General features: G+C 31.3%; 1 protein-coding gene across 7 annotated transcripts in view; it reads right to left on the bottom strand.

Moving 5' to 3' along the window:
- Positions 1-4,107: 4,107 nt before the first annotated feature.
- The window catches only part of LOC134725817 (glutamine-rich protein 2-like), a 53,564-nt gene continuing 30,795 nt past the window's right edge, over positions 4,108-26,876 (bottom strand). For 4 of the 7 annotated variants that reach the window (XM_063590000.1, XM_063590001.1, XM_063590006.1 and 1 more), the window contains 10 exons: positions 24,267-24,341; positions 23,666-23,776; positions 16,045-16,229; positions 15,583-15,645; positions 14,642-14,743; positions 8,789-8,935; positions 7,803-7,910; positions 7,288-7,338; positions 6,575-6,662; positions 4,108-5,970 (listed from right to left, as the gene is read on the bottom strand). In XM_063590000.1, coding sequence (XP_063446070.1) covers positions 5,701-5,970; positions 6,575-6,662; positions 7,288-7,338; positions 7,803-7,910; positions 8,789-8,935; positions 14,642-14,743; positions 15,583-15,645; positions 16,045-16,229; positions 23,666-23,776; positions 24,267-24,341 — 1,200 coding nt within the window. In that variant the 3' untranslated portion in view covers positions 4,108-5,700. Of the gene's footprint in view, positions 5,971-6,574; positions 6,663-7,287; positions 7,339-7,802; positions 7,911-8,788; positions 8,936-12,664; positions 12,698-13,922; positions 13,950-14,641; positions 14,744-15,582; positions 15,646-16,044; positions 16,230-23,665; positions 23,777-24,266; positions 24,342-26,876 lie in introns of all 7 variants that reach the window. The other 3 variants (XM_063590002.1, XM_063590003.1, XM_063590005.1) reach the window with 3 other exon arrangements.

A 26,876-nucleotide genomic window follows, 5' to 3' on the forward strand; every position in this document is an offset into this window, starting at 1 on the left:
CTGTCACATAAACTTAACAATAACTAAGATAGTGAAACAAAGACCAATGAACCATGAAAATGAGGTCAAGGTCAGATGAACCATGCCAGGCAGACATGTACAGCTAACAATGCTTCCATACAACAAATATAGTTGACCTATTACTTGTAGTTTAAGAAAAATATACCAAAACACAAAAACTTAACACTGCAATGAACCGTGAAATTGAGGTCATGGTCAAATAAAACCTGCAGGACTAACATGTAGATCATAATATATTTCCATACACCAAATATAGTTCACCTTTGGCATATAATATTAGATAAAAAGGCAAAAACTTAAAAACTTAACTTTGACCACTGGACCATGAAATGAGGTCAAGGTCAGATGACATCTGCCCGCTAGACAGGTATACCTTACAATCATTCCATACAACAAATATTGTAGACCTATTGCATAAAGTATGAGAAAAACAGACCAAAACACAAAAACTTAACTATAACCACTGAACCATGAAAATGAGGTCAAGGTCACATGACACCTGCCAGTTGGACATGAACACCTTACAGTCCTTCCATACACCAAATATACTAGCCCTATTGCTTATAGTATCTGAGATATGGACTTGACCACCAAAACTTAACCTTGTTGAGGTCGAGGTCAAGTGAAAACTGTCTGACGGACATGAGGACCTTGCAAGGTACGCACATACCAAATATAGTTATCCTATTACTTATAATAAAAGAGAATTCAACAAAAATTCTGAACGGTCACTAAACCTTGAAAATGAGGTCAAGGACATTGGACATGTGACTGACAGAAACTTCATAACATGAGGCATCTATATACAAAGTATTAAGCATCCAGGTCTTTCACCTTCTAAAATATAAACCTTTTAAGAAGTTAGCTAATGTCGCCGCCGTAGCCGCTAGATCACTATCTCTTTGTCGAGCTTTCTGCAACAAAAATTGCTGGCTCGACAAAAAACTGGGTTTGATCTCTGGCACCTGTCTTGTTGCTCAGGTAAGTATTAACCTGGAGTCGATTTCACAAAAAAAACTTAGGACATAGATTGGTTGCAAGAATACAGAAATGTTCATGACTTGAGATCAACAATCTTAGTTGTAAGTTTTTTCGTGAAACAGACTCCAAATGATAAGTCTAATTTGGTAGGTCACATTCTGGGAAAAGAGTACAGGATTGTGGTTAAGACAATTTAAACATATTTGTTGTCATCTGTGAAACAGATATTCCATAAAGAATTTTTTGTTCTTGAAGGATTTATTTTCCCAAGGCCCATAAAAGATTATTGGCTGTAAGCCCCATATTTTTCAAATCTACTGCATACCTGAGAGTCTTGAGACTAATTTCACAAAAAATCTTATAATAAAAATACTGGCCAGTCATGAAGTTGAACATTTTAGTTTAACTTTAAATAAATTTTTGTTGTAAGATTTTTTTCTGAAGAGCCACTGATCTTAAATTTCTTCAAACTTGATGACATAATTGAGGATTTTTTTTTCATGGTGAATTGCTCTGAACCCCCAAGTTGGAAGTTATTTGTTTTGATCTATCATTTAATAGATTACTGTTTGATTCTATCATCATTCAATCAATTACAAAGGATCTACTTCTCTGTCAACAGGTGAAGTTTGTATCCAACAGTAATAAGTGGCCAGCTAAAAATGAAAGAAGACAAACAGACAAACAAAAGATCACATGCCACAACATAGAAAACTAAAGAATACTAGAACACACCCGCAAAATCGCGGGCATTTAGAGCGTAGTTTTGAAGTATGTACGGTGATGTTGGAAGAATTTATCAAAATATTGAATGACTGGAGAATTTCAGCAAAAGTATCATAGGTTATTGGGGACAGGAAAATGTATTTTCTTTTATCCCTCCTCCTTCATTTCCAAAATTCCCAATTTTTGGTTTTACATCAATTTCAATATGAACATACATTTAGTATGTTATGAACATTTAAGAAAGGAGCCTGTAATTCAGTGGTTGTAGTTTGTTTATGTGTTATATATTTGTTTTTCGTTCATTTTTGTACATAAATAAGGCTGCTAGTTTTCTCGATTGAATTGTTTTACATTGTCATTTCGTGGCCTTTTAAAGCTGGGTATGCAGTATGGGTTTTGCTCGTTGTTGAAGGCTGTATGGTAACCTATAGTTGTTAATTTTTGTGTCATTTTGGTCTCTTGTGGAGAGTTGTCTCAACATGGCAATTATACCACATCTTCTTTTTTGTGTAATCAATGAATTTTGCATCAGGGGGGTGGGGTGGGGGGCCTGTGAGGCCCGCCCTCCTTCCTTGTGTACAATTTGATTGCTAATATAGGGAATCACTGGACTGGAGCAAGTGCCCCCTCCCTTTACAAAAAGTTCTGGATCCGCCACGGTTTCGTAAAGCCCCCCCCTTTTCGTCTGAAAAATTTGATTGATTATATAGGGAATCACTGGATCGGGTGTTTTTAAGCTCGGGATTACGGGATTGACCCTTTCAGGATCGGGAAATTCTTTTTTTCGGTTTTCGGGACCTCAGGATTTCATATTTTCAAGCCCGGGATTTCTGGATCAGAACCCCTTCTATCCCTCCTCTATTATGAACATTCATTCTGAGCATCCATTACTATATAAATAGAGTGTATTTACTTTCAGTTCTAAGTGTACTAATCGATCCATGGTGGTCATTGATATTGTATACAGACCCTCCCTATTTAATAAACTCTGACTGTGACCGCCGTGGATAGTAAACTTGAAAATTCACTTTATTCGTAGTATACATGTATGTTTAAAGTATACAGAAAAACGCAAACCGGAAGTCTAATCTGACTTAAAATTTCGTCCAATGACGGTACAATATCCAGATGCCTATTTTCTCGTTTTTCTCCCAAAATAACTCAATCTAAATAATCATATAAATGAATGACAAATGCGACTATGCACTGTACCTATAGGACACAGAGGCGTGTTGATTATTATATTGTGGAAAGAAGAGAAGCGACACACAAAATGAGGTCTTCTCTTTTAATAGTATAGATACATCAGAAACCCCACCAAAAACTAGGGTGCTATAACTCAGATGTAATTCTAGTCTCATATCACTCGACTTAACAGTGATAAAAATGATAAACCATTGTTGAAAACCTTTAAATCAAGTAACAAAACCGACATCTACTTTCAGCAATGGTCAAACACCATGACTTTTTTTTACCATTTACAGGCGATCAGAAAACACTACAATCAGATGAAGATGCTACTATTAAAACAGAACTTCAAAGTGTTTTTTATAATTTTAATTTGCAGGAAATTTTAACAAATCACAGGATGATCTATTCTAACAGTAGTGCAAGATAATATTGTGTAAGGCAAATATCTTTATCTATAGCATAATGGTCAAAATATGCTACAATCAATTAACATTGTACATCTGATCAGTAAAATACACTTGTCGTAATTTTAAATTTTTATTACAAAAGGAAGAGAATTAAATTTTTTGATTTTTCTACTGGAAATAGACAGATTTACTCTTAATTAAACTTTTAACCAACAACATTCAAGATACATGAAAAGTATATAAAGTGTATAATTCTACAAAAAGCAAATGGTGCAGTATCAAAACTTTCTCTAATTCATTTCCAGAAATGAACTTTTACACTGATCGTTCATATCTTGGTTGGGTTTTTACAGGTATGAAAAATTGTAAGAAAATTATGTTATTGGTCTAAATTTTCATAACCAAGATAGCTTTAATAAAAACATTTTGTATATACAGAGATGTGGTAACTCTGCCAAGGTGGCAACTATCCTCCATAAACCAAAGATACAAATATTTGTTTGTTTTAAGTATGAATAATTCACACATTTTTCGTAGTGAATAGGTTGAAATTGTAACAATTAGCAGGAGTAGTCGAAACTACTTGGAAATGGTAAACAAACCATTGATGTAAAATAAATCCTTACAGCACCATGATATTTGAGCAAAGGGGAGTTTTTGCAGGGAGATAACTCATATATTTGAAATCTTTAAAAGGGCTCTAACTTAATATGAATTTTATGTATTTACAATAAAAAATAAAATTTAAAACTATTGTAAATCTTCAATTTTAGCACTTAAAAACGTTAAAAATGTTTTGAAAAAATATTTTAATGAATAAAATTGGTGTACATTTGTTATTATCTCCCTTAGAAAGAAAGACCAGAGAAACTTCAACAAAAGGATAACAGTAACTACATAATATTGAAACACTATCACAGTTCAGGTAAAACAATAAATATCTCGTAAATCTTAAATACTGTCAAATCAACAAAAATAGGACGGAATGGTCAAAACAAAATATCACATTTAAAATGGACAGAATAAACTTCTTTTTCATATCAAATTTCAGCTTTAAACATATAAACAACAAGGAAAAATCAGCCTGAAGAATAAATCTACATTTACATTTCTATCAAAATAGGTGTTTGTATAAAAATTAATTATTCTATATAAAGAAAATAATTATATCATGCTTTATTTAAATGATCAAAGACTAAAAATATACTTTTAAATGAAAATGAAAGTACAAAATCCAAGGCAATTTGTAAAAAGACTTTCTAAAAAAAAACCCAGGCAATATTATATATTAAACAGGACTAAAAGACATAATATACTTTTTTTTCAAACATAATTTCACAACAATTGAAAGATCATTTAAAAACATTTAGAAAACTTGCTAAAACAAACAATAAATTTGTTTTGTTTGTTGAAAAAGAAATAGGTCAACATTAAAACATAAAAGTAGTGCACCGTGGTTAAATAAGTATTCAACAAAAATTTACAACAACAATTAAATCAAAATTACTTAATAATACTGCTTAAATTATACTGTAGCATGTCTCGTTTGGCTCTGTAAAAAATATGGAACAGCAACTTCAGGTTTCCCTTCTGTTTACATTATATTGATTTCCCATTTCCAATATATTGAAATCTCATACAGTCTCAATATCTCAACAGAAAATATACATAACCCGATTAAATGTCCCATAGTATAACATAGTACATAAACAACTACATATGACATTATAAAGTATTATACATATTGCTAAACAGTGTATACACATTGCACATATATAGGTGAGAGTGCTGACTTGGTATTTTATCCTAACTGAGTTACAAGCATGAGACATACCACAAGCTTATATCTTTACTACATTTTTTATGACATACAACTTTCTATTAATTTTCAAAAATATCTTTCAATTTCCATAATTAAACATCTGACACTGTCTCTAACCCCATCAAAAAGGTATCTTGCTCTTTATATACCAATGATAGATTCTGCTCCGATAACAAAGTAATTTTTTCAAAAAACAACCAATGCCCTTCATAAGTGTTAGGATAAAATACAGCAAGAGAGATCTAGACAATTATAAGAAAAATATACATAACATATACCATGTCAATTCTTCATCATTAAAATGATTACCTAAATAAATAGTAAATTAAATGAACAAGGTGCTTAACAATAATAAATTTCCTCGAAAGCTGTAAAAATTTGATATCTAGAAAGTATATTATTAAAAGATGAAGAATTCAGTACTTTGCATAGAACTACATCACTCACATTAGAACATTTCACATGTTTCTAAAACGTTCTTATAAAACTGATATAATAATTAGCAGTTATAACTAGTTAGTTAACTACACTTCTACAATATCTTCAGTCGGCTCAGCTCTCGGCTGGGATTTCTATAGACTGCTGTTGTGGTATGTCCTCCGGGGGTACAGGAGATTGAGACGGGGCAGGAGTGGTGTGTGATGACTCGTTCGCTGGTACTTCCTGCTGTGAAGCTGATGGATGTGCTGATTGTGGCCGTGAGCCACCTTTGCTGGATGGTGGCCTTGGAGAGTGTTTTGCCGAAGCTGGTCTTGCTACTCGTGTTATTTGTTGTCTCATTGGTTGAGGACTTTTGTCTAGTCTCTGCACCATGCTTCTCTCCTGAAAAAATATAGTATTGTGTTTTGATGAACTTCTGGTTAATTAAATGAAAAATCATACAGAATTCTTTAACCACTAGAAGTCAACAACGGGCACAGCTGAATATTTTTGTGTAAGGTATGACGTTTGTTGGTGTGGTTCATAGGTGTTTCTCGTTTCTTTATTTTTTATATAGATCAGACAATTGTTTTTCTATATGAATTTTGGAGCCCTTAATGGCTTGCTGTTCACTGTGAGCTAAGGCTTTGTGTTTAAGGCTGTACTTAAACTTATGATTGTTAACTTTTATAGATTGTGACTTGGATCGAGAGTTGTATAAGGGCATTTATACCACGTCATATTTATATAGAAACAAACAATAAACACTGATGCAAGCAAATTATTTTTCATGGGTATCAATTCAAAAATATATAAGGAATTATAATTCAGAATGTGTTCTACCTAGATATAGTTTTGTCTAACTCTGAGTACTAATTGTTTTTATCTATACCTTTTGCATTACAGGTAGTTTAGCTTCAATACGACCCATCCTTCCTTTATAAATGTGTTCCATCTAGATATAAAGTTATGTCTAAATCTGAGTACTAATTGTGTTTATTTATACCTTTTGCATTACAGGTAGTTTAGCTTCAATACGACCCATCCTTCCTTTATAAATGTTTCCATCGGCACCTTGTACATCTACTTCTTCCCTACAAAATAAAGTAGAAAATAAGTTACTTGGATGGAGGGGCTAAATGACCAGCACCTTGTACATCTACTTCTTCCCTACAAATCAAAGTAGAAAATAAGTTACTTGGATGGAGGGGCAAAATGACCAGCACTAAATTTGCCATCTTTAAACGATGATGATAATTGATAATTCTGTAATGTCCACTGGCTTTAAGGCATATTCAGGATGCTTACATGTTAATGTAACACATAAATTGAACTCTGCTTTGTACAAGACACACATGCTGAATCTTTCTTTGTTAGTTCAGAATTTAACAGTCTGCAGAAAGACATAACACATTTCATTGGACACATAATTTAGCTTCTGTGCCAATCAGGCTTTACTCTTAGTCCTGAATGCTGCATGCTGAGCAGAGAAGTAGCAAATATTATTATTATTATTATTAAAGTCTTTGATACAACCTGATTGTGGATTGATTCACTGATGTCTCACACTTAAAGTGAGGGGGCAAAATAGTTCTGTTCAGGACTTTACAGTAGAACTTCAATAAATATTGTACATGTATCATTACTGTATCATTATCAAAATTTCTCTGAAGTTAATTTAAAACAGAACTGGTTAAGTCAAATATATGTGTAACTTACTTGTACAGTGGATAAATGTTGGTAGTCTGCTCTTCCTCCCTGAATAAGTGGCTGGAAAAAAAAGAGTAAACAATTAAAAAACTTTATTTCTGATAGTTTGATTATCCCTTTTTTTTACACTGTGAGACTATCTTTGCAGGAGCTTCCTGTTTGAAGCTGTTGCTTTGCTCTGTGTATATATTCTTTGTTAGCTGATATTTATTTTAATACATTCTGCATATCAGTCTTGTACAAGTAAATTTAATTTGGATTAATATTCTTCTGGTTCACGTGTGTCACTACATGTTTAAAATTTTGCTGACTTTGGTATTTAACAGAAAAGATAGTTTAATGTACATCCATTTTTTTTTGTATTTTTAATTCTTGATTATGAATTTATTAACTTCCTTGTGACTTTTGCCAACATGATATCTATCAGTACTTTGGATATACTACTGCTATTTCATCTGAGAATGTTTTGGTAAAATATAATTGTGTGTTGACCTTCAAATGACCTTTATTCTAGAGTTACCTACCTTAGATGTGACAACTTTGTTATGCGTTTTTGTGGGAATGTAGTTGTGTGTTGACCTCCACATGATCTTGATGTTGCATAGTAGTCCGCTATTTCAGAATTTGCATAACTGTAAAGACATAAATAGAACTTGTTATATGATAGAAATTACCTATTATTTCATTGAAAAAAAATAAAATGTACACATTATTTGATAGATGAAAATTCATAATGAAGTGATTGAAAAATGAGACAAGGATCATAAAGAGAATAGGCACTGAAAATCACTTATATGATAATTTGCTGACCAAGACTGGCCGCAATGAGACTAATAAATAAGTTTAACAAGAGGCCTTCCAAAATAAACATCCTCTTATTCAAACATTTTTTAACAGGCAGATTTTGTCTTTATTTCTAACAATACATAATTTTCTTAACCATTCATACTTAAATCAAGTCCTTTGTGACAAAAGGGAAACTTTCCTCGATTGATATAGATTCTAAAGCTAACAGATAGGGCTTGAAAAAGAGAACATTTATTTTTGAACAACTTTTTAATATTCCATGCTACAAGGAACGAATGTGCTATATATATGAACATGCATGGACTACACATGAAACCATTGTTTGTTAGTAATGAAACATGCAACCATAACCAATGAAACATGCCAGTTTTTTTGATAGACTTTGTTCATAATATGTAAGCTATATCATGTATTCATGAAAAAAACCAATTGCAACTGACCATCTTTTAGTAAATATCTTTCATTTATATTCAAGAAAGTGGACACAAATTAAAAATTTCTGATAACAGCAATCGATTGTATAGTATATTATAGAAACAAGAAGATGTGGTATGATTAACAATGAGACACCCCTTCTCCATAGACCAAATGTTTAGGAAGTTAACAACTATGAAAAAATGACATGAATAGTATTTCTTCACTGAGTTTATTCTGAATTTTTCTTCCATCCTGAGTGCTGTTTTTTCTCTCTCTTAATACTCACAGCAAAGCATCTTTCTGTTGTTGAAGGGCTTCAAGATCTTGGCCAAAATGAACTAGAAATGCTTTCAGATCAGATTTACGCATTCTGGCTAACTGTTTTTCAGCCAATGCACGTTCAAAATTAATGTTGTTTCTACCTACAGGAGGTCTACAGATCAAAAAGACAAGAGAAAAGAAAGAAAAGAATAGTGAGAAAAAGATTATATGAAAGAGTAAACTAGTCAGACTCTAAATATTTACTCGAGGATATCAGCAATATTACTGAAATATTTACACAAGACCAAATGATACACATGAGAGAATGAAAGGTGATTGGTCAAAAGAAGAACATCACCAAAAATCTACAGCCATTGATGCATTCATTCTTACAAAAGCTCAAGTTTTTTTTAAATCTTGGCAAAATTTTATTTAGAGTACTTATGAAACAGCAATAACTTATTATAAAAAACTAAGAAATTCAAAAGTTTGTAGACACAATTACAAGAACTATAAACATATTTTCCAGTGTTATAAGATGAAGTTATCTTAGCATCCATTCAACAAAAACATCAACTTCTAACATAAGAGAGAAAAATATCTAATTAAAGGAGTAAATGAACTGATGGGTAAGTAGACCTTTCATGTGACTGTTAAACAAGTTCTGTAGTCTCTCTTACAGACCATTAATAAGTAAAGAAGTAAAAAAAATGTATATTGATTCATAATGGAAATTTATTAAAACGTCTGTTTTGACAAATCCCTTTATTCTGGTCTTTATCAAAAATATTTATACAATTGTTAGAATCATTTTCCTAACATGTATGTTCTGAAGTATGCTCAGTCAATATGTACTTAAATACATACAAAAAACACACAGATCATAAAGAATGTTTATAAATATTTCAAATAAAATTTTAACAGTTAACACTGAAATATTTTCAAAAGATACTTTCTTCAGATCGGCAGACTTTAAACAAATACTAAATCAATATAACCATTTTAAATCAAACAATTGTAAATGGACAACCTTGCAAGACCCCCAACTATTATCTTAAATCAATTATTCGACTGTTAAAATATAATTACTATTTAAATAAACTGGGTCAATTTGTTATGTATATCAAAATGACTGTGCATTGCTTGAGAACAAAGTGTAATTAGACCTTTAATAATTGGGAAATAATGTCTTTTTCGTATGAATGAAATGAGATTCAAGCTTTATTTCAAATGTGACAGTAACCTAACAATACCATGGGAAATACCTATATTTCATGTCAAGAAAAACAGCCAGAGTCTAAACTTAGGTCTTACAATGATCTGCTATTAATACCAAATTCCCGTCAGTAAACTTAATTAGAATCTTGTACTCAGCAAATAACTAAAAGAAAGAGAAGTTGGCTACATCTTTGTAAAGAATGCACAACACTTTGTCAATTTGATAACCTGTCACAGAACTTTTCTTGGAAATCCTGTTATCAGACAAAAATGTCTAAAGGAGGGGGAAAATAACCAGAGACTAAACATAACACAGATCTTCAATTAATACCAAAATTTTTATACCCCATCAGTAAATTTAATTAAATCTTGCCCTTGTCAAAGAAAGCACAACACTTTATCAATTTGACTACAGGTCACAGAGTTTTCTTGGAAATCTATATTATAAATCAGACACAAATGTTTTAAGGACCAAGTTTTGCTCTATTAAATGACTTGGTATAAGTAAGGTTTACACACTAGCATTAACTGAAGAACTTGAATAGCACTAACAAGTCGCTTTGGTGCACGGAGCAAATCAAGACAATCAGGGGTTAATTAAACAAAAAGTAAAAAGTAATGATGGACTTGATGGTAATGAGGAGAGAAATATATGAACCAAAGGAATGAAATAGATGAGTAAAACCAAGAATAGAATTTTAGTCCATACAAACTAAGTCAGTGAAAACTTAGTGACAGATCTGGTAAGTGCTCTAACATAGCATCTCTTCAACTGCAGACCAAATATGGTGTCACTCTGTTCAGTAATTTTTGATAAAAGTGTGACAGAAATATTTGTTGAACTAACAAACCGAAGTACACACAGACAAACAAGGTGATAGCAATATAGCCCCAACCCCTAGAGTGGAGCTATAATATAGATATTTGTACTATTCATTACAAATTGTTCTCTAGATATCAGGTTATTCATACTTCATACTGGATGAATTATGCATGGTTATATTTAAGCTTATGAATTACAGAATGTCAGTTTTATATCAAAATACCTTCCAATTGAAGATTACTACATAATTATATCTGGCAGAGTTATTACTTAATTTACCATTCCAAGTTAGTTTGTAACACCTATTGTTCATTATTTTACTATAATATTTTGTTAATCATTTTAAATTACAGACATTAAACCCTATTTCCTTCTTTTTTCCTCTTTACGCAAACCTATGAAATAGCTTACCTTAAAACATCTTAAAATAAAAATGTTAAAAGTTATATGAAAATAAAATTTACTGAAATAATAAAGATCACCAGCCTAAAATAATATTTTTTTCATTTCACATGTATTATGCATTAAAATGTTGGTTCCCCCCCCTCCCCCCCATTAAAATGAAAATACTCATGAACTTAACTGCTACACTCTAAATCCGTTAAGGAGAAATTTACATAACTATCATATCTTTATAACCTTTCTAACAGACGTCCTGAAACACTAATGTAATTTATATTACTTAATTCAAGAAAATGATCTTCAAGTACTTTTCCATTGTGTCTATGGGTGCTATAAACAGTTTCGTATAAAAAACTAGGGGTTATTCCCCGACTAAAAATAGACTTGAAGGGAAGTCCCTTTTTATCAACACAATTGGTAAAAAAGTATCATGTTTTTTATATTTGATTGTAAAAATAAGTTAATTAGCTTCAATTAAAACAGGTTGAATGATTAAAATAATTTTTAAAAATTAGATTAAATACACATGTTTTAAGGGGAGACAAACTGTAAACATCCTGTTTTTTGGCAGTGAAAAGTGCAAAACTTATTTGCACCCACTGTAGCTCTTTTCGGAGCAGGCGAACGTAGCCTGAAGCATAAATTTTTAGAAGACCAGGTAAAAACCTATGAAATTCATACAGTTTTGAATATAAAAAATGTGCATGTATCATGTCTGCATGTGTGTGCACATGGCCTGATTTCATGTTTTTTATGCATAGATTAGGCAATGTTTTTCCCATTTTCTCTGGATAAAACTTTTTGGTACTATTAAAAGTACAATTTATTTTTATTTCATTATAAACTAGAGAAAATTCTGATTCTAATGATATCTAGTTTTATACAAGTATCTTCATTAACATTAACACCACTAAGGGTCAATTATAGATGGTCCCTCAAAATATGACGTCATAGAAAAAAACTGTTGATTGCACCCTATGATGTATGCGTCAAATGATATAATACCTATTTAACCTACACAAATGACAAACTTAAACATGCAACGATTTGTAGTTTTGGTAAATAATTACAAAGAAAGAAATACAATCACAATTCGCTGTTTCAGAATCTAATGCATCCTGGGTAATTTTTTCAAAAATGTACACCAAAACGTCATGATTGGTTTAAAATGTCATATACAATGGAAATTCAACCAATGACTTGATGCTATTTTCATTTTGGGGTACGAACAATGAATTAACCCACAATTCTTTAGATTCTAAAACCCCCAATTGAGTGAGATTTCAAACTTGAAAAGTGCTAAAGGAAAACATGCTGTATGTGTTTCTTCTCCAAACCACCTGTAATAAACACAGATAAATGTGATGTGTACTATAAGGGAGATAACTCAGTTAATAATTGCTGGTGCTACAAGCAGAGAATATTAGTAAAAGTGTAGGAATTTGTATATAGATTTACCGAGACCCTGGTCTGTCAATACCAGCATACATTCTGTTAAAGGAGAAAAACAATAAAGAATACAAAATTGTAATCTAAGTAAGCAATTAACATATTAAACTACCAAATTATGATATTGTGAGAAATAAAAATGCCACAAGAAAAGATTGAAATTCCAATTAATGTGTTAAGATGTAAATTCATAATTGTGAAATATTTTTAAGCAAAAACAATATGAAGCAAAACGAAGAAGTTATTAATAAATTAAATCTTGAGTATTCTATTAAATGTAAGCTGCTTGAGTTTTAAACATCTGTATGAGCTGCTTTTCACAAGTTTCTATTGAATTAAAATTCAAACAAGAGACATGCATGTATAAATACCATAACCATTCTAAACAAGCATACCAAACACCTTTATTTTTATCAAAACATTCCTTTATTTAAAATACACTGTTGAAACAGATATATGTCTCGTCTGCTATTTAGTATTGTAATTCTGATGTAGATTTTTAATATTTGACTTGGATGGGGTGAGACAAAAAAATGGCCAAAAAAAAATATTATCTAATTTAATGGTCACCAGCAACTTTAAAAAGGTCCAAACAGATTGGTTCCCTGGTTAAACATCTAGGAACCATATCAATTTAAAAACCAGAAATGGAAGTCTTAGTGTGCATGCTAATAGAATCATTTAACTATTTTGAAATTCTATTTTCAAAAGTTTGTGATTTCAGGCAACTGATAGATAAGGATTCTAAAAAGAAGTTTATCATGCAGGTATAACTGAAAAACTACTCTTTAAATTCAAACATGGAATTTTGAACACCATATGGCTAAACAACATTCATTACGGTATGTTTGCATTAACTGATGAGATGTTCAAATTCCAATAAAAGAATTTAAAAAGTAGTTAATTTTTTATTTCATTGAATCAAGTAAATATGAAAAGAAATTGTTTTCTAGTCTTCTAAAAACTTTTAAATTCCTTATTTTCTCTATGATAATTCATTAATTATTCTTCATCAATGCATTAAAAATAAAGTCCATTTTCTTGTCATCTGCAATAAAGAAATTTCCAAATCCCATTTAGTTTGTTTCAAATATTGAGGTAAAACTTGACTGTAAACTTTTAGTAATTTTGAGGAAATAGTTGGGGCCAGATACCAAAAAGTTTTTAAGCAGTATTCTGTAATCACCCAATGACAAGAAAATGTGCTTGAACTACAAGACAAAAGGTGCTAGGACTTAATTGGTGTGACAGGGCAGAACTTAAGTACCGTTTTAAATTGGGACTCATCTTGGATCTGAAATCAATATTTCGCTCAGTGACAAACTAATATACAAAATATTTAGATTGAAAGAATAAGAAAAACTGCTTTTTGTGGTTGAGATAACACACCATTGCCATTGCATATATAAAAGAAAACTAGAAGAACAGTCATTCAGCTTTTTTGTAAAAAAAAAAAAATTCATATGTGTACACATAAGATTTGCATTTAAAAAAGTATTGATCGAACTGATGTGCAAGTATATTATTACTTATCATATAAACTGAATAAATAAGTAAAGGGTGTCAAAGTGAGCCCTAGCTACTTGTTATATTCTACATAAAATATTAAAGAAGTAAACTGAAATAAAATAGGTATAAACTAATGTTAATTATTATCTGTAAATAAAAGAAAAATATTTATGAAAATGTTTTACATTAGTCTTGTAACAGTTTTGTCAGAAATGTAGGGAATAAACAGCAAATTAGAAAAATCACAATTCATTTAGTGACTTTAAATTTAAAAAATAAAGTCTAAGTATAATTGCTTTTGCAAACCTTATAGGTATTGAAAACAACTCTCCAAAAATTTTGATAACATATAATTAAACAAATTCCCTACACTAACTGATCAAAGTTAAGAGAATTTATAAACACAGCAATGTCTAGCTTAGCAACTAAAGAATTCACACCAAATAATTTATAATTATGCTAGCACAAGCCTTATACCTCTTAGCATGTTGTCTTATCTGGTCTAATTCGAAAGTAGTGTAAGGCCTAGGTGATCTGGTGGGGTGTAGTCCATTATGAGTTGGTAATGATGGTACTGGCCTAAAAATACAAAATAAAATTGTAGCAAATGATAACAAAAATTATGAGATAACAAAATTTTAATGATGTGCTATCAAAATTAATATGAAAAAATACTTTTTAGATTTTACAAGTGTTACCTTGTTCAAATAATAATAAATTGTTATGTCCAAATTCAAATACTTAAGAACATACTAGAAAACTGACATGTCAGTTAGGGGTCAATACAGAAATTGATAAAGTAATGTAAACCAACCCCATTTAAGATTAAGGGACATTATTTTAATTTTTTGTTTGAAACCATAAATTAATATAGAATAACCATTCATTGTCTCGAAATATCAATGTTATTTGCACAAGGCTTAGAAACAGGTAGAAAATGAGGCTGATATTTCGAGACAATGTATGGTTATTCTTTATATACTGCAACTCGTAAAAATGTTCTAAATGAAGTATATTTGTTAAAAAACATGATTTCCTAATTTGAAGGGGACGACGTTAAATTTCCGCAAACCTGTATGTTTTATCGACGTCATAAATAAAACTCTACGGAAACACATTGTCAACGTCATAAACCATTTGATATATGGTCAGTGACTGTATATCACATATGAATATACGGTCAATGCAATTTGACTGCTCAAATAGTGCAGCTGCAGTATATATACTAGTAATATGGTAGGCAACTAAAACATTTTAACAAAAAGAACATTTTGAAATAGAAACTAAACCTACAGAGAGATTTTCATTGAAATCTAAACAGATCAGATCTTTCTGTTGCTCTAATTTAACTAGAACATAAATATGTATACAATATAAAATACTTGTGTAATGTTTGTGTTATCATAAGATTTCCTTACCCTGTTGGCACAATATCTACTGGCCTATCGCATGATATACAATGGAATTTCTGTATAAGTTGTCTGAAACAAAAACAATAGAAAGTTAAAAAAACATTCTGCAGTATTTTTGAGTTACTTGGTTGAGGATAGTAATCGTAAGTCATTTTATTTGTATATTCTAATACATATATATCTTGCTCATGATCACTTTGTTAAACAAATTGAAATTCATTATGTTCAATATATTATAGCATCCATGTAAAAATATGTACTTGGGGTTGGGTGTTAAGGCACCTTTTTTCCCTATACCTCAACACCATCATTTAAATGTAATTGAAGCCACTCCCTATGTGCTTCTACCTCTAGTATCAACTGCCAAGGTGTCAACATTTTTCTGGAATAGTTAAATGATGCAAATATAGGGGAATACAACGTTCTGTGAGAAAAATTGCAGCTTAAGAATCATGAACTTAATTGAACCTTCTAATTCCAGCAGCATCATCTTCAGACCATTCTACAGGTGCTTGATTTTGTTTCTTCAGTTTCTCATTCAAGGCCTTCAGACGACTTTCTAACCATTCTTTAAGTGGATCTAGTTCTAAGCGATCCAGTTTGCTATCAATATCTTCAGTAAACACCTTGCACTGGTGGTTCCAAGCTTCCTCCTGTAGCATGTAAAAGTAGTCATACGATATGTGATACACAACTTCATTGTTATATGTAGTATAATATAAAATATTTCTACTTCTAAAAAGCAACACTTGAAATGCAATTATCTGACCATAGGAATTCATTTGAATGGATGATGTCTTTTTTTTCTACAGAGATGTGTTTACTTGAATTCAAATCTTTTGACCATGAAAATTAGTACATGTAATACATATTGGTACTTAAAATATTTGAACAACATTTGGATTTAATTTTTTTTAGTCTAAACATAAGACCATGTAAATTTCTCAAAATATAACTTGGAAAACTGACCATGCTTATTAGTCCTACTTTTTTAAAAGTGTCAACATTTGAACCATGTGATATTTGTAATAATCTAACATTTGATCTTTTGATATAAGCAGTACATATATGTTAACATTTGAACCTAGAGGTTTCATAATAAATGAACATTTGAATCATATTTGTAATAAATTAACTTTTGAACTGTGGTGATTTGTAATGAATAATCATAAATGAAAGTTTGAAGCATGGAGATTTGTAATAAATGAACATTTGAAGCTTGGAGATTTGTAATAAATGATCATTTGAAGCTTGGAGATTTGTAATAAATGATCATTTGAAGTGTGGAGATTTGTAATAAATGAACATTTGAAGCGTGGAGATTTGTAATAAATGAACATTCAAAGAGTGGAGATTTGTAATAAATGAACATTTGAAGCGTGAAGATTTGTAATAAATGAACATTTGAAGAGTGGAGATTTGTAATAAATGAACATTTGAAGCATGGAGATTTGTAATAAATGAACATTCAAAGAGTGGAGATTTGTAATAAATGAACATTTGAAGCGTGGAGATTTGTAATAAATGAACATTCAAAGAGTGGAGATTTGTAATAAATGAACATTTGAAGCGTGGAGATTTGTAATAAATGAACATTTGAAGAGTGGAGATTTGTAATAAATGAACATTTGAAGCGTGGAGATTTGTAATAAATGAACATTCAAAGAGTGGAGATTTGTAATAAATGAACATTTGAAGCGTGGAGATTTGTAATAAGTAAACATTTGAAGTGTTGAGATTTGGAACTATGTCCAGTGCACGATGTTTTGTCGATATTGTCAACATCGCAATGTCAACTTTATAGTGTCGTTATTGTGTTTACATTGTATCCTATCAATATGTTCTATACCTTTCTGTTTACATCGTTCACATCGCATACATCGCAATGTTAACAATATCGTATCAACATCGTGTTTATATTGTGTATGTAGAATCTATACCTTTCTGTTTACATCGTTCACATCGTATACATCGCAATGTTAACAATATCGTGTCAACATCGTGTTTATATTGCGTATGTAGAGTCCATATCTTTCTGTTTACATCGTTCACATCGCATACATTGCGATGTTGACAATATTGTGTCAACATCGTGTTTATATTGTATATATAGTCTATACCTTTATGTTTACATCGTTCACATCGTATACATCGCGATGTTGACAATATCGTGTCAACATCGTGTTTATATTGTATACATATTTATATTAAGTCTATACCTTTCTGTTTACATCGTTCACATCGTATACATCGCGATGTTGACAATATTGTGTTAACATCGTGTTTATATTGTATATATAGAGTCTATACCTTGATGTTTACATCGTTCACATCGTATACATCGCGATGTTGACAATATCGTGTCAACATCGTGTTGATTATGTTTTTGTAGAGTCTATACCTTTCTATTTACATCGTTCACATCGTATACATCGCGATGTTGACAATATTGTGTCAACATCGTGTTTATATTGTATATATAGAGTCTATACCTTGATGTTTACATCGTTCACATCGTATACATCGCGATGTTGACAATATTGTGTCAACATCGTATTTATATTGTATATATAGAGTATATACCTTGATGTTTACATCGTTCACATCGTATACATCGCGATGTTGACAATATCGTGTCAACATCGTGTTTATATTGTGTATGTAGAGTCTATACCTTTCTGTTTACATCGTTAACATCGTATACATCGCATGACGTTAACAAATACAAGGAGACTACTAAAATGTCATTTTAAGTCTTTAAAATGTAACGTTAAAATACGAATATTATTTATCATTTAATCCCGGGTTGAGAATGTTTATGAATAATTCTTCTTTCTTCCTCCGGATAATCCGCTATATATTGCACTTTTTTGGTCTTTTGGAAAATGTTGTTTGTGCTGTATTTAGACCCTTCTACAACGAAATTTATTTTACATGCACACGTATAAAAAAATGCGTTTTTTATCCAAAGCAATCATAGGTTTGAACGTAGTTTTCAATTAAACTTGTTTGTATATATAAAGTATATACATTTATGTTTACATCGTTCATATCGTATATATCGCGATGTTGACAATATAGTGTCAATATCTTGTTGTATATACATTTTTTTTCGTTCTTTTTTTTTAAATAAGTTAAGCAGTTAGTTATAAAGTTTAAATTGTTTCCATTTTTCATGTCGGCGTCTTTTATTTTTAACTATGCAATTTAAACTTTGCTCATTGTTAAAGGTCATACGGTTATCTATAAATGTGCCATTAGTATGTATGCACTGACAATTTGACTTATTTGCAATCATATACCACCTCTCCTTTTTATATATATACCTTTCTGTTTAAATTGTTCACGTAGCAATGCTAACAATATTGTGTCAAAATCGTGTTTATATTTTATATTGAGTCTATGGTACGTATATAAACGTTGAACTAACTGCATAGAAACGTTTTAACATTACATACAGTAACAGTTTATTATAAAGTAATTGTCAAAGTTGAAGTCATCTGAATTTTTTTATTGCATTTGTTGTATAGGGAAAACTAATGTCTGCCTCATGCCGTATTAAAAATAATTTACGGATCTGGATTAACAGATTTAGAATCTTCTACTTCAGAATACTGAAAAGTAACACGTTCCATTTAGACTACAAACAGAATAAATTCACTTACTTGTCCATTCACATCGGGAAAATAAAACCTGAAATGCCGTTTTAGAAGCCACAAACTCGGTACTTTAAAAAAGAAGCCCTTTTCGGAAGAAATTTAAAATTGGTTACATTTTCGCAATTATATAACGCTCCATAATCGCAACAACGTAAGTTCGACTTTCAGTGAAATTTTGAGTTAAAGTTCGAGTTTTATTTTGATTTTTAACATTTATTTCAGTAAGGGTCCTAGTCAAAGCTAGCAAATTAAGCACTCTCTGCTATATCATATTGGCCATTGTCTTCTCAAAAGAACCAAAGAATCAAGAGCTAATCAGCTACCTTTGTATTAAAAAAAAACTGGTTAACCTTTTCAGTCATGGTCGGAATCCAAAAACCTCACTGTATCACTGTCTTCAGCCAAGTGATCACATTGAATGACCTAAACACGAACCTACATCTGAACTATAATTACTTGTTTTTAGTGTTTTTTGCTAATGTTTTCTTGAATTTTGCAAAACTTTCAGTGGCAAATATTACATAAACATCAGCACAAAATATTTGTCTATATGAGTGGAATATTCTTTCACCAGACGTACCATTAATGTGTTGGTTGTTCTTTAGCATGTAATTCTACATAAATACGTGTGTGCGTGTGTTAAATATTTCTATTGATGTAGACTTTTGTTTAAGCCTAATGTATAGTACGTGCCAAATGTGTACACGCTCGTTTACGGGACGTATTATAGTATATCCGTCTGTCCGTCCGTCGTCATCATGTCAGACTCTTTAACCAATTGACATAAAACTTTGGTGAATTGTTTATATCTATTGACGTGAGCTCCCTTTCACTTTTTACGAATTTTAGATTAAATGTTTCCGAGTTATAGGGTTTTATTCATTATAAAAGGGGGATTTATCCGTTTTCGGACAACAACTCAATATTGCTTTCAGCAGTTTTCATGAAACTTTGGTGTATTGATCATATCTATTAATGTAAGCTCCTTTTAGAATTTTATAGATTTTCGTTTTTATGTTTCCGAGAAATGGGATTTTATTCATTAAAGAGGGGGGATTTTCCAGTTTTTGTACGATATCTCTAAAATGCTTTCACCAATTATCATATGACTTTGATGAATTATTTATATCTGTTGATGTTAGTTCCGTTTAGATTTTCATAAATGTCTAATATGACATTGAGAAGTAATGAATCTCTCTGAAATTGTACCACAAGGTTTTATATCACAAATGAAAGGCTAAAATTGAGTTTGGGGTACATGTAATTGCTCCAAACCTTCAGGAATTAGGGGCCAAAAACAAGCATTTTGCTAGTTTGACTATTTGACAATAACTTGTGTTTAAGTGTATGGATCTATCTAAAAATGCTCTACAAGGTTCCATACCAAAAAGGAAAGGCTGGGATTGAGTTTTGGGGTAATTACTCTAAGAGGGATGGAAAGGGGGGAGAGGGTGTTATATTTTGCACAATAGTTTTTGAAGACCTTCGACCACATATATTTTGTGTCAGAAACCTATATTATGTCAAAAATTTGATGATCACAATCAAAACTCAGACAGTATTAGAATATGGAGTCCAAACGTGCCCCAACTGTTCATGGTTCAACATCTGCTGGCGTATCAGGCTGCTCTCAGCAAAGCATCTTATTGTTGTTGTAGTTAATCAATAGTACCAAAACATAAAACTAGGCATATTGTTTGATATTCCCAGATTATTTGACGTCTACAGCGGCCTTATTTTTAACTTGCTGGTCCTACAGGTCGTTAACGACAGTTTGAAAAAGTACATCAAAATATGATTTATTTTAGTGCCAAAATTATGTTAGCCTGAACAAACTTTAAGCATTAAAAAAAAAGGGCAACATGTACAATATAATACGGTGCTTTATTTTATTAACGTTTATTATCGCACCCCGGGTAAATTATCACGCTGTGATTGGTTTAACGCCGTCACGTGGTGACCCCCTATGAGATCGTAGGGGGTTAGTAAGTTTCATAGGGGGTTGGTGACGCAGTGATGGTGACGTCATCTATTAATGTTGTTGTGTTTCGTTGTTTATTTTACAACAAAACGCAGCAGAAAAAGTCTAGCGTGCGATAAATTCGTTATACGGTCAACTATTGACCCCCTCCGGCCTCACCCCCTATGGATTTTACTAACCCTCTATGGATCCGTAGGGGGTCAGTAGCGAACCATATAACTTATAATATTTCAATAGACATGATAAACTTGATACGAATCATTCATTTCCATGCCCCCCCCCCCCGAAAAAAACAAGAAGAAAAAAAAAAGTAAAAGGCGTAACATGTCATAGGAACATTTGGGAAAGTTGGACAACACTTTGATAATTTCTGTTGCTACATGTGAAATAAATAACTTTTTCAAATAGCACTTCAAACATGACACGGCCAGTGGTAAGTTTAATGCAATATACAAAATTAGAACATAATAATTTTGACCCTGCTTTGTATAAATCCGACAAACTGAGCCGTAATTATTAATTATATATATGTAGTATAGAAGACTAAACTTGTGACGTTTCCTGCATGTGATCTGAAAAATGAAAGTCCAAACTCATTGTTCTTATTAACAACACGCTAATGAACCAAGATGATTATCATATTACTCTCCCCCTCCCCTCCCCGAAAATATACCCTGAATCATACATACCGCATCGCGACGATACGCTGCCGAAAAAAAGTATATGTCACCGAATTGTTTTCGAAAAAAATGGTTCGAGAGGGTACTTAATTATATTAAATATGCTGTGAATTTAAAACGTTCTTAGTGTTGATTATGCATGATGATTATGTGTTTTGAATATATACGTTCTTTTTTATCATAAGGGTCTAAATAGAGTCATTCATTTATTGAAATTTAGTTTTATTCTTTATATTTTAGCACCTCATCATTCTCTTATCTTTCTTTCTTTTCTTTTTTTTGCCTTTTATTCTGCAGTATTTACCCATTATTCTGTATTCCGTAAACTCCAATACAATCAGACCCTTCCTTATGACCACGTATTTTTAATTTAATAATTACAGTTGTAAACAATATGATATGTTCATTATCATTTTCCTGTTTAAGTTAAACGTCCCTTTTGGCGGTTCGCTATCTTATAAATTAGCAACTTTTACGTCGACAATATTGAATAAACATCCTGCACTGGACATGAATGGAAACATCGTGTTAACATTGTAAACATCGCGATGTTAACGATGTCAACGTTGTAAACAATAAGGATTCAAACAATGTAAACAATGTTGACACAACATCGTGTTTACATTGTAAACATCGCGATGTTAACGATGTCAACGATGTAAACAATATATAAGGGTTCAAACAATGTAAACGATGTTGACACGACATCGTGTTTACATTGTAAACATCGCAATGTTAACGATTTAAACAATATATAAGGGTTCAAACAATGTAAGCGATGTTGACACGACATCGTGTTTACATTGTAAACATCGCGATGTTAACGATGTCAACGATGTAAACAATATATAAGAGTTCAAATAATGTAAACGATGTTGACACGACATCGTGTTTACATTGTTAACATCGCGATGTTGACGATGTCAACGATGTAAACAATATATAAGGGTTCAAACAATGTAAACGATGTTGACACGACATCGTGATTACATTGTAAACATCGCGATGTTAACGACGTCAACGATGTAAACAATATATAAGGGTTCAAACAATGTTAACAATGTTGACACGACATCGTGTTTACATTGAAAACATCGCGATGTTAACGATGTCAACGATGTAAACAATACATAAGAGTTCAAACAATGTAAACGATGTTGACACACCATCGTTTTAACATTGTATACATCGCGATGTCAACGATGTAAACATTATATAAGGGTTCAAACAATGTTAACAATGTTGACACGATATCGTGTTAACATTGTAGATATCGCGATGTCGACAATATTGAATAAACATCCTGCACTGGACATGAACATTCAAAGAGTGGAGATTTGTAATAAATGAACATTTGAAGCGTGGAGATTTGTAATAAGTAAACATTTGAAGTGTGGAGATTTGTAATAAATAAACATTTGAAGCGAGGAGATTTGTAATAAATGAACATTCAAAGAGTGGAGATTTGTAATAAATGAACATTTGAAGCGTGGAGATTTGTAATAAGTAAACATTTGAAGTGTTGAGATTTGTAATAAATGAACATTTGAAGCGTGGAGATTTGTAATAAATGAACATTTGAAGTATGGAGATTTGTAATAAATGATCATTTGAAGTATGGAGATTTGTAATAAATGAACATTTGAAGCGTGGAGATTTGTAATAAATGAACATTTAAAGTATGGAGATTTGTAATAAATGAACATTTGAAGTGTGGAGATTCCTAATAAATGAACATTTGAACCATGTGATATAGAAATACTCCTTACATTTCCTGCAAGTTTATCCAATATTTCTTTAATCATCTTGTTGATATCGTTAGTTGTTGTATCAAACAAAGAATGGTTGACCTTGTTGTCCAATGACCTCTTGTCTGCTTTCTATATAAAAAAAAACATGAATAACATCAGTCATCAAATATACAGTATCCTACTAATAGTTAGAAAAATTTACTATTCATGGCATATATACTCCACTTACCAATTTAAAAAAAAAATCTTCTATTAATATTGAAAAATTATGAAAAAATTAAATGGACGGATAAAAAACTACTTCACATTTTGCAAACTTTCTGTAGTGGCTGGGGCATATATATCATAAAAAAAGTATTATGAAAAGCTTATTTTGCTGCCCATTAGTACTGGAAACCAAAAAAACTTAGTTTGGTTTTCTCGTTTGAATATTTTTGTTTTGAATTTGTCATTCATGGGCCTTTTATAGTTGACTGTGCAGTATGGGCTTTGCTCATTGTTGATGGCTGTAAGGGGACCTTTAGTTGTTTATTTCTGTGTCATTTGGTCACTTGTGGAGAGTTGTCTCATTGGCAATTATACCACATCTTCTTTTTTATATAAAGTTTATTTTACTTACAACATCCATTTCTGATTGGACGAAATCCTTGTCAGCCTTCTCCTCTTGAAGTCTGTCACAATAGGCAAATAGTTTCTGTAAAATATTTATTAATATGAAAATATGACAGGTTCACATGTAGAAACTTTAAACTGCTACAGGACAAATATTATTATGATCTATAATATATGGTAAACATGGATATTTTTAGATTGCTCTATTCCTCCATAGAATCAAAAAATGACCCTTTGCATCCATATTTTTTATTTGTAAAAATTATTTGAATGTTGGATATTTTTGTACATTTTATTGATTGATAAGCAGAGGAACCTGAGAGCCAAACTTTTCCATGTTGATAGTATTCTACTTTTAACATCCTGTAAAGTTGGTATTATTTTTTGGGTGTCATTTTCTTGCTTTGACAAGAAGTTTCTAATTCTAATGGGCATTCAGTTCTGCCTTATTAGCATCTAGCTGTAATCAATGCAATTCTTCCCTCTAATTTCTATAAACAACAGTTTTCCCTGGACAATCTAGAATATCAATCAGGACACATCCAATGGATTTAGTGTCAAGATGTCAAAGGCTGAGAAGAGCATGCAAAAAATACAACTATTGACAAAATCAAGGACCATAAGTGTATACCAATTTATATTTATGTTATGTAATGTATAAAAAAATAAAAAAATAAATGTAAAGTTCAGAGTGTTGTTTAATGTAGAAAGATTTAAAACTTGTATTTTCATTATAATTAAGATATGAAATTTAGCTAGAATTATTGTTAGAACTAACACTTAAGGTAGCACTCCACAGTTAGAAAATAAAGTTAAAAATGAGCCGCAAAATGTTTTATCATCTCCTATTCCTTGATTTCTAATACATTAACCTAACTGTTTGTGTTGTACATGTGCATATGTATGTAATCAGTATCTTCCATAGATTCAATTTTCAAAAGTTAAAAGGATGAAAGTTAATTCCTTTCATGTGTATCCATGGCAACATTCTGCATTTATTTACCATAGAATATTGCAAAAAGGGGGGTGAACATGTCATATATCCCCCCAAAATTTGGATCAAACTAGAATTTCAATGCCTTTGAGTGATACCTTTTTAGAAACTGTTTTCTTAAATCTTCCTTATGATCAAATAAAAATTGGGTGTCTTTCGCCTCATTTTTTCGTAAAATCCAATCACAAAGTTCGTGCGATAAAAAGTTGGAAAAAAACATTGCAATAATTGCCGGACCAATGTACGGTATGGACATGCAAATACGGACTGTCATACAGAAAACAGCCTATATTACATACATTACATAACCTTGATGTTCATATAAACCCAATACAAAGGCTATTTTAATACTCAGCTATCCAAAAATGAATTTTATTGCACACTAGCTCTCATATTTGAAAAATCCACAGGGGCCAAAATGCGAAACTACACACCTAACTGTGGAGTGCTACCTTAAGGTGAAATTTTTCCCCTTCTGCATCAACATTTTTTATATTTTCTGTGTTCTACTAGCTGTTACGATGAAAGTGGTACCTTAGTTTTTAAAATTGGTTCAGTAATAAAGATTTTATGAAGGTTAGCAGTTGATGTTTAAACGCGACAAAAAGTTATTTAAAAATAAATGCTGGATCATAGTGAAAAACCCCAAGTCTGTCTCATTTTTGGGGTAAATTTCTAAAACTTTCCCCTTTTTTTTATTTAAAATTATAAAATTACCTTATAAGAGGACAAATTGTACAAATTTTAGGTGTTTGAAAGCACTTATAGGTAATTTTTGCTGTGAATAGCATACCTAACCTTGGTTTAGAAGCTCTCAAGCAGGGTATAAATTTCTAACAGTACTGGCATCATTAAATTTAATTAATGCCAAATTATAATATAAAATCCTGCTAAAAATGTTTATTTGACTTATTCGCATTCAAAAATATAAAGCGATACATTCTGAGATTATCATATAAAGCGCAATCTTTGGTTACAAGGGCAAAGCTTACGGAGTAAAAATTTAAGACCGCAACATGTCTTAAGTGTCAAAATGTGTATACTTGGTTGCTAAGGACAGTAAACAATAAAATTAACATAAATTGCATTCCTAGCAGTTTTTTTACCTTCAGAACTAAAACAAGAACATAAAAGACTAAAGATTTGTGGTCAATCTTATCTTAAAAAGTGCATTTCTGTGCTTTCTGATGTGCCATAAGGTAGCACTCCACAGTTAGAAAATAAAGTTAAAAATGAGCCGCAAAATGTTTTATCATCTCCTATTCCTTGATTTCTAATACATTAACCTAACTGTTTGTGTTGTACATGTGCATATGTATGTAATCAGTATCTTCCATAGATTCAATTTTCAAAAGTTAAAAGGATGAAAGTTAATTCCTTTCATGTGTATCCATGGCAACATTCTGCATTTATTTACCATAGAATATTGCAAAAAGGGGGGTGAACATGTCATATATCCCCCCAAAATTTGGATCAAACTAGAATTTCAATGCCTTTGAGTGATACCTTTTTAGAAACTGTTTTCTTAAATCTTCCTTATGATCAAATAAAAATTGGGTGTCTTTCGCCTCATTTTTTCGTAAAATCCAATCACAAAGTTCGTGCGATAAAAAGTTGGAAAAA

This window comes from Mytilus trossulus, chromosome 7, assembly GCF_036588685.1.
Source record: "Mytilus trossulus isolate FHL-02 chromosome 7, PNRI_Mtr1.1.1.hap1, whole genome shotgun sequence".
Classification (NCBI taxonomy): domain Eukaryota; kingdom Metazoa; phylum Mollusca; class Bivalvia; order Mytilida; family Mytilidae; genus Mytilus; species Mytilus trossulus.